A 9,818-nucleotide genomic window follows, 5' to 3' on the forward strand; every position below is an offset into this window, starting at 1 on the left:
GCTATTTCATCATTAGCGTGTAGAAATGCAACCGATTTTTGAATATTAATTTGTAGCCTGCAACATTAATGAATTCATTTATTCTAACAGTTTTTTGGTGGAGTCTTTCAGGTTTTCTTTATATAATATTATTTTATCTCTAAATAGTGAGTGTTTTACTTCTTCCTTAACAACGTGGATGCCTTTTATTTCTTTTTGTTGTCTGATTGCCGTGGCTAGGACTTTCAGTACTACGTTGAGAAAAGTAGTGAGAGTGGACATCCCTGTCTTGTTCCTGATCTTAGGATAAAGCTCTCAGTTTTTCCCTATTGAGTGTGGCGTTAGGTGTGGGTTGCTGATTTATGGCCTTTATTATGTTGACGTACGTTCCCTCTAAACCTACTTTGTTAAGGGTTTTCATGAATGGATGTTGAATTTTGTCAAATACTTTTTCTGCATCTGCTGAGACAATAATCATATGATTCTTATCCTTCACTTTATTAATTATCCTTCACTAATCAATTTACTAATACTGAACCTCCATTGTATCCCTGGAATAAATCCTACTTGATCATGGTGCGTGTCCTTTTAATGCATCATTGAATTTAGTTTGCTAATCTTTTGTTGAGGATTTTTGCCTCTGTGTTCATCAGGGATTCTGGCCTGTAATTTTCTGTTTGTGTAGTGCCTTTGTCTGGTTTTGGTATCAGGATAATGCTGGTCTCGTAGAATGTATTTAGAAGCTCTCCGTCCTCTACTTTTTTATGCAGCAGTTTGAGGAGAATGGGTATTAACTCTTGATTAAATGTTTGGTGGAATTCACCTGTGAATCCATCTGGTCCTGGACTTTTGTTGTTGGGAGGTTTTTTTGTTTTGTTTTTGTTTTTTTCTTTATTGCTGATTCAGTTTTGTTACTAGTAGTTGGTCTGTTCAGATTTCCTACTTCTTCCTGACTCAGTTTTGAAAGATGGTATGCTTCTAGGAATTTATCCATTTCTTCTAGTTTTCCAATCTGTTGGCATGTAGTTTTTCATAATAGTCTCCTATAACCCTTTGTACTTCCACGATGTCAGTTGTTACTTCTTTTTCATTTCAGATGTTATTTATTTGGATCCTCTCTCCTTTTTTCTCAATGAGTCTGCCTCAAGGTTTATTAATTTTGTTTATCATTTCAAAGAACCAGCTCTTGGTTTCATTGATCTTTTATCATTTATTGAGTCTCCATTTCATTTGTTTACATTCTGATCTTTATTATTTCCTTCCTTCTACTAACTTGGGTTTTGTTTGTTCTTTTCGTATTTCTTTTTGGTGTAAGTTTAGATTGTGTATTTGAATTTTTTTCCTTCTTCTTGAGGTAGGCCTGTATTGCTATCAACTCACCTCTTAGAACTGCTTTCTTCGTTTCCCAAAGATTTGGGACCATTGTGTTTTCATTTTCATTTGTCTGTATGTATTTTTTTATTGCCTCTTTGATTTCTCTGTTAACCCATTAGTTGATTAGTAGCATGTTGTTTAGCCTCCATGGGTTTGTGGTTTTTTCCACCTTTTTTTATCGTAATTGATTTCTAGTCACATACTGTTGTGATTTGAAAGATGCTTGATATTATTTCAGTTTTCCTAAATTTATTGAGATATGTTTAGTGACCTGTGATCTGTCCTACAGAATGTTCCATGTACACTTGAAAAGGATGTAAATTCTGTTGGTTTTGGCTAGACTCTTAGGTATATCTGTTAGGTCCATCTAGTCTAATGTGTCACTCAAGGCCTCTGTTTCCTTATCAATTTTCTGTTTAGATGTTCTATCCATCGGTATAAGTCTGGTGTTGAAGTCCCCTATTTTATTACTGCCAATTTCTCCCTTTATGTCATTTGGCTTTATGAATTTAAGTGCTCCAAAGCTGTACATAGATATTTACAATTGTTACATCCTCTTGTTGGATTGATCCCTTCCTAATTATGTAATGTCTTTCTTTGTTTCTGGTTACAGTCTTTGTTTTAAAGTCTATTTTGTCGGATACAAACATTTCTACCCTGGCTGTTTTTGTTTTTGTTTTTTTTCCTGCTCCCAATCACATAGAATATCTTTTTGTATCCCTTCACTTTCAGTCTGTATGTGCCTTTAGGTCTGAAGTGAGTCTCTTGTGAGCAGCGTATAGGTGGGTTTTGTTTTTTATCCATTCCACAACCCTGTCTTTTGAGTGGAGTATATAGACCACTTACATTCAAAGTAATTATTAATGGGTATGTTTTCATTGCCATTTTGTTTTCTTGTTGTTTTTGTAGTTCTTTTTCATTTCTTCTTTTTGCTCTCTATTCTTTTGATTGATGACTCCATAGTGTTATGCTTGGCTTTCTTTCTCTTTATTTTTTTCTCTTTAAGTTTTTGGTTGGTGTTTACCATGGGGTTCATGTATAACATTTGAAGGATATAGTGGTCTGTATTAAGTTAATGGTAACTTAAGTTTGAACACATTCTAAAAGAACTTAATTTTTACTACGCCCTCCACATTTAGGTATATGTTGTCATATGTTATGTCTCTTTATTTTGTGAGTCTCCTTAATTAATTTTTTACATATAATTCATTTTACTACCAGCTCCATAAGTGACTGTTTACTGTATGTTTTCTTTTACTCATGAATTTTTTTTCCTTTCATAATTTTCTTCTAATTATGGCCTTTTCTTTTCACCTAATGAAGTCCCTTTTAACATTTCTTATAAAGCTAGTTTAGTGATGCTGTACTTCTGTAACTTTTGCTTGACTGGGAAACTCTTTATCTCGCCTTCCATTCTGAATGATAATCTTGCTAGGTAGAGTATTTTTGGTTGTAGTTTTCTCTCTCTCTTTCTTTTTTTCTTTTTTTTTTTTTTTAAAGCACGTCAGATATATCATACCACTCCTTCTGGCCTGCAAAGTTTCTGCTGAAAACTCAGCCTCGTGGGGTTTACCTTGTATGTAACTAATTGTTTCTCCCTTGCTGCTTTTATCTTTATCTTTAATCTTTACCGTGTTAATTATTACGTCTTGGTGTGGACCTCATTGAGTTCATCTTGTTTTGAACTCTCTCTACTGCCGGAAACTGAATGTCTGTTTCCTTCCCAAGGTTAGTTAAGTGTCTAGCTTTGATTTCTTCGAATGAGTTTTCTGTCCCTTTCTGTCTCTCTTTTCCCTCTGGGAAAAATGTCAGTGGCTGTTCACTTTACGTTGTCCTAGAGATCCCTTAGCCTATCCTCATTCCTAATTTTTTTTTTTTTTTTTTCTGTTCAGCTCAGGTGCTTTACCCTGTCTTCCAGATCACTGATCCATTCTTCTGTATCTTCTAACCCACTGTTGATTCCCTACAGTGTATTTTTAATTTCAGTTAATGTGTTCTTCAACCCTGATTGGGTTTTCTATATATTTTCTGTCTCTTTTTTTGAAGTTCTGAGTTCTTCCATTCTTCTCTCCAGTCCAGTGAGCATCTCTTCATGACCACTATTTGGAACTGTTCATCAGGCATATTGCTTATTTATATTTCATTCAGTTCTTTTTCTGAGGTTTGTCTTACTCTTTCTTTCTTTCCAGCTGTCTCCTCATTTTGCTTGATTGTCTTTGTCCGTTTCTGTGAATTAGGCGGAACAGCTACTTCTCCTAAACTAGAAGGAATCCTCTTGCGTCTGGTCCTCCCCTGTGTAGACTGTATGTGCCTGGTCGCTTTAGTGGGCCGACTGGGGGTCGCGGGTCACTCCGTGCTGGGGCCCCCCTGCTGAGATGGCCTGAGCTAAAGTAGGCACGTGCCGGGGTGGTCCTGAGGCCATCTGTGCTGAGGGCATCACACTCTGACAGCTGACGCTGACGTGGGCGCAAGCCAGGGCATCACAGCACTCTCTGTGCAGAGGGTACCCTGGAAAGATAGCTCAAGTTGAAATGGGTCTGGGCTGGGGCAGCCTGGTTCTCTCTGCGGGGGAGGTGCACTGACAAGGCAGCTGAAACTGAAGGAGATGGAAGCCAGGGGTCGTGGCGCTCTCTGAGCAGGGAGCACTTGTTATAGGACACCTGAAACTGAAGTGACTACAAGCCAGGAGATCCCAGGGCCCCTTGCATCAGGGGTGTCCTGGAAAGCGTCTTTCTTGTCATTCTCTACAGTGTGTCTTTTCTTGTGCGGCAGCTGTTCGGTGAGCACTTGATTCTGTTTCAGGAAGAATTGCTCTATAAGCAGGTGGAGACTTGGTGTGGCTGTGGACGAGGTGAGTTCAGGTTCTTCCTACGTCACCATCGTGGACCAGAAGTCCACAGTAAGGATCTTTTGAAGGCTTTCTCGACTGTGGTCTTTGATCTTGTGACACATTAGACCTATCTTGCCTTCTCTTTCTTGAGCAGATGGCATTTGTGTACCAACGTGTAGAACTGATTTTTCTCCTTCTGCATTTACGCAGCTCTTTCTTATCAGAATGTTCTACCATCAACTGCAAAATCTCCTAAATAATTTAACACTTGGAAAACGTCATAGGAGAGGAAGAAATGATGGCCCAAATACGGCAGCATTTGATGTGAATTGCGGCAGATTCTAAGGAAATACGATTATGTAATAAGTGAAACAGAAAGAGATAAATTGCCCAACAAGTATGTCCCCCGCGGGCTTAGGAGATACTTCAGAAATGACACAAATGGAAGTAATCAGTTATGAGTCAGCATTCTTCCATGTACTTTACAAGGAGAAATTTTAGCTCCAAACTGATCTTAAGTTAATGAGCCGGGCCATAGGGTAACTGAGGGGTTGGATTTCTTATAGTGTCCTTGCATTCTATGCTCCATTGGTACACCTGAGAGATGCCATAAGAAAAATGAGTTCTGTTTTGCGTCGCTGTGTAAAGGCAATCGGGTCATGGATTTCAGGGGGTCGGTCATTCATTTCTTGCCACTACTTCATGTGTACTATTTGGAATTCTGAGACTGAACAGCACCCTAATTATGAAAAGCATACTCATTAACAAGTGAGTCCAAAGAAAAGCTGGCAGAGGGCAAGCCACAAAGAAATCAACGTGCTGGCCCAGTGTAGTTGTCAGAAAGCAATGAATGTGGCACAGAATGTGTTCCTTTTTGAACTTCAAGTTTCTGAACTCCTGGAAGTAAACAGAAGGGCAGTATTACATAAGGGCTTAGGGACACAGCATTTGGATTCTGAATGGATGCTTTTTTTTTTTTTTTTGAGATGTAATTGATATGTAATACTCTATTAGTTTCAGGCATACAACCTAATGATTTGATGTCCGTACCTATCGCAAAATGATCACCACTGGGAATCTAACTTCCATCAGCTCACGTAGTTTAAACATTTTTGTCATATCGTGAGAAATTTTAAGATCTACTTTTTCAGCAGCTTTCAAATCTACAGTATACGATCATTAACTCCAGTCACCATGTTTGACATTACACTCCCAGAACTTATTTGTTTTATAACTCGAAGTTTGCGCTCTCTGACCCCTTTTATCCATCTCACCCACCTCTGAACACCCCAACCTCTGGCAACCACCAATTTATTCTCTGTTGTTTACGAGATCAGGTTTTTTTTAGTTTGGTTGTTTGTTTGCTTTTGAGATTCAACATACAAGTGAGATCATCTACCATTTTTAAAATTTTTTTAATGTTTATTTTATTATTTTTGAGAGAGAGAAAGAGAGCGAGCGAGCGGGTGAGGGGCAGAGAGCAAGAGGGAGACACAGGATCTGAAACAAGGCTCGAAGCTCTGAGCTGTCAGCACAGAGACCGATGCAGGGCTCGAACTCACAAACCACGAGATCATGACCTGAGTCAAAGCTGGACACCCAACTGACTGAGCCACCCAGGCGCCCCCTGTTCAAATCTTTCATCCATTTTTTAAAATGTTTATTTATTTTTGAGAGAGAGAGAGAGAGAGAGAGAGAGAGAGCAAGCGCACGCGTGCAAGGGAGGGAGGGGCAGAGAGAGAAGGAGACAGAGGATCTGAAGCAGGGCTCGAATTCACATGACCTGAGCTGAAGTCAGACACTTAACCTACTGAGCCACCCAGGCGCCCCTAAATCTTTCATCCATTTTGAGTTAGTTTTTACGTATTATGTAAGACAGTGGTTCAGCGTCATTATTTTGCACATGGCTGTCCAGTTTTCCTAGCACCGTGTATTGAAATCCTCTGTCCATTGTGTATTCTTGGCTGCTTGTTGTAAATGAATTGGCCATATATGCATGAGTTTATTTCTGGTTTCTCTGTTCTCCTCTATTGATGTATGTGGCTGTTTCATGACAATACTATAGTGTGTTGATTACCATAGCTTTGTAATATATTTTGAAATCTGAAAGCATGATGCCTCCACCTGCGTTTTTCTTTCTCAAGAGTGATTTGACCTTTCATGGTTCCATAAAAATTGTAAGATTGTTTTATTTCTATAAAAATGCTAACGGAATGTTGATATGGATTACATTGAATTTATAGGTTGCTTTGGGTAGTATGGACATTTTAACAATATTATTCTTCTCATCCGAGCCCAGATTATCTTTCTGTTTATTTTTGTCTTCGCTTTTTTCAACATTGTGCTATAGTTTTCAGTGTATAGGTCTTTTACCCCCTTGGTTAAGTTTCTGAGCATTTTATTCTTTTTGATGCAATCGTACGTAGGGTTTTCTTAGTTTCTTTTTTTGATAGTTCAATTATTAGTGTATAGACAGGAAAAAGATTTTTGTTTATTGATTTTGAATCCTACAACTTGAGTGAATTTGTTGATTACTTCTAATAGTTTTTTGGTGGCGCCTCTATGGTTTGTCATATACAGTATGATGTCACGTGCAAACAGTGGCATACTTCTTCCTTTCCGATTTGAATTCCCTTTCTTTCTCTTGTCTAATTGTTCTGGCCAGGACTTCCAATACTATGTTGACTAAAAGTGGTAAGTGTCTCACTCCTGATCTTTATTATGCTTTTTATTTCCCCTACACACACTTTGTTGAGCGTTTTTTGTATCATAAATAGATGTCGAATTATGCTAATGCTTTTTCTGTACTTATGGAGATGATCGTATGATTTTTGTCGCTAAATTTGTTTTTTTTGTTTTGTTTTGTTTTGTTTTAACATTTATTTATTTTTGAGAGAGAGAGAGACAGAGCATGAACGGGGGAGGGTCAGAGAGCGAGGGAGACACAGAATCCGAAACAGGCTCCAGGCTCTGCGCGGTCAGCACAGAGCCCAACGCGGGGCTCAAACTCACGGACCACGAGATCGTGACCCGAGCCGAAGTCGGCCGCCGAACCGACTGAGCCACCCAGGCGCCCCGCTAAATTTGTTAATGTTGTGAATCACACTGATTGGTTTGTGAGTGTTGAAACATTCTTGCATCCCTGGAATAAATTTCACTTGTTCATGCTGTTGTGATCCTTTGACTGTAATATTGAATTCAGTTTGCTAATATTTTGTTGAGGACTTTTTCATCTGTGTTCATCAGGGATTTACTTGTGGCATCCTTGTTTGGTTTTGGGATCAGGGTAATGCTAGCTTCATGTAATGAGTTTGGAAATGTTCCTTTTCTTTTGGAGTTTAAGAAAGACTCGGATTCTTTAAATATTTGGTAGAATTGACCAGCGAAGATGTAGTTGTGGCCATTTCTTTGCTGGGAGGCTTTTTATTTCTGATTCAAGCTCGTTACTAGTAATTGGTCTGTTTAGATTTTCTATTTCTTCATGATTCACTCTCGGGTTGTATACGTCTAGAAATGTATCCATTTCTTCTAGGTTGTTCACTTTGTTGGTGTGTAATTGTGGATAACAGTCTTTTATGATCCTTCATATTTTTGCAGTTTTTATTTTTCTTTTAGTTATAACCTCTCCTGGTTCCTGTCTGCTTTTGATTCTCTTCTTCTCGGTAAGGTAAACGAATAAGCCTCTTTAAGAGGAAGTCAGTGCTTTTCAATTTGCTGCTTCTGCACTGAGACTTGGAGTGGGTGGGTCCACATACGCAAGCTCTTTGTGAACTAGTCAGTTGACTATCGCCTTGTGGGTCTCAAGCCCCGTATACACTATATGTTTTGGGGGCTCTTCTCAGGGGCAGGTCTTAAAAATTGGGGTACCCGATAGGAGATTCAAACCTTTTGCTTCTTGGGGAGAAACCTGGGGGTTTGAGTCCCGATTGTGGGTCACAGTGCCAGGGGAGGGGCTTATTCCAAGACTGTGTCTCAACCACTCTTACCCGCTTTCACGTGACTTTTTTGTTTGCCCACCGTGTAGTAGCCACTCAGCTAGTTTTAGTTTTTGTTTTCTTTTTCAGAGGAAATTGTTCCTTATGTAGCTGTAGATTCAGTGAGTCCATAGGAAGAGTGGGTCCAGGACCTTCCTACATTGTCTTCTTATCCTGGAACGCCCCAGATGGGTTTTAATAGCAGTCCATACGCTTGCTGCCTCTGGGAAAATTATCCTTCTCTATGCCTGTTGCCTCATCTATATTTTGGGAATTTAAGTAGCTACCTCCCAAATGTTGCAAACCCCGAATGAATTAAAACTTAATAGATGATTGGCAGATCCCTGAAGTTTACCACTCTCAGGGCTGTGGTGGGACCCTTGCGCAAACCATAACCGGATTCTCTGTATTAGGCTAAGTTGGGGAGGGACCTTCAGGAAGGTCCTGCTTCCTACCTGCATACTTGCACGTTTTTAATTGTTTTGTCTTAATCATTTCTGCTTGTGGTTGATGCTTTTTTAGTTTTTAGGCGACTCTTAAGCTTAATGACCTGTAAGCAGTTCTTTTTTTCTTAGCATTCTAAAACTTGACGATTTAGTATTTTTTTAGTAAAAAAGTAAGAAATCAACAGTAAGGACTAAACCAAAACAAAATGTTCTTTGAGAGCCTTTGATGCAAAGGAGGTAAAACACTTGCCTTAGGTCTCCAGGCACCCTTGACCGTGAAATGCTTTACTACCCAACTGTCTACTAGAACATTCTGTGGTGGCGGAAGTTCTCTATTTGTGGTCACCGTTGTAGTGACCACTAGCCACATGTGCCTCTTGGGCACTGGAAATGCAGTATGACTGAGGAACTGAACTTTTCAATTCTAGCTAATTTAAATAGCCAATGGGTCTATGGGCTGTCACTGAACAGCTCAGGGTCTATAGCATAATAGGAATAGTGATGTATTCTTAAGATTAGAGGACTAATTCAGTCAGGTGGAACAAAGCCGTGGTTTTGCCTTCTTATTGATAAACAAGCCAGATAAAACAATTTTGTTTTAATTTCAAATAAGACATCCATACTTAGAAAAAGGCCTCTCTAAAATGTGTTCATTTCTCAGCCTTCTTATAAATGCTGATTAAATTAAGACGTATTCCAGAGTTGCTGCTCAGCAAAATGTGCTGTGTGAATTGGCTAAATCTGCAACTGACGGCAAATGTGTATTTCTAGCTGTACGCTCGATGCGATGTTCATATGAATATGTTTTTCACAGCTCTTCCACTGTTGCTTTCTCTTAGAGGAGAAGGAATGGAATTACAAAGCTAAAGCGTGAATGTGTGATCATGCTCTGGTTTCATTATTGTTTCTCAAGGGAAGTTGAAAGAATGGTCTTTGGTCCTCTATGGCACCTCCGTGCAGCCCTACTCCCCAACGAACGAGTTTCCTAAGGTAGAACGTGTCCGTTATACCCGAGTCGAAGACCCCACCGAGGACTATGGTACAGAGGATTATGCAGGTGAGTTGGCTTCCAACAGAGACATGGGCTAAGGGAAGAAATCTCATGCATCATCCCACCAGGCAGAAATAAGCTTCAACCCATATTCTGGTATTTTCTTCCATCTTCTTTCCTATCCCCCAAATACGTGTGTATATTCAGATAGCTGGGTTTTTTTT

The 9,818-nt window shown here is 39.3% G+C and overlaps 1 protein-coding gene across 4 annotated transcripts in view; it reads left to right on the forward strand.

Moving 5' to 3' along the window:
• PCSK5 (proprotein convertase subtilisin/kexin type 5) overlaps positions 1-9,818 on the forward strand; it is a 450,831-nt gene that overhangs the window by 274,219 nt on the left and 166,794 nt on the right. For all 4 annotated transcript variants that reach the window (XM_078436932.2, XM_078436933.2, XM_078436934.2 and 1 more), the window contains exon 14: positions 9,517-9,660. In XM_078436932.2, the coding sequence (XP_078293058.2) occupies positions 9,517-9,660 (144 nt within the window). The remainder of the gene's footprint in view (positions 1-9,516; positions 9,661-9,818) is intronic.

This window comes from Panthera onca, chromosome D4 (genome assembly GCF_046562875.1).
Source record: "Panthera onca isolate mPanOnc1 chromosome D4, mPanOnc1 haplotype 2, whole genome shotgun sequence".
NCBI lineage: Eukaryota > Metazoa > Chordata > Mammalia > Carnivora > Felidae > Panthera > Panthera onca.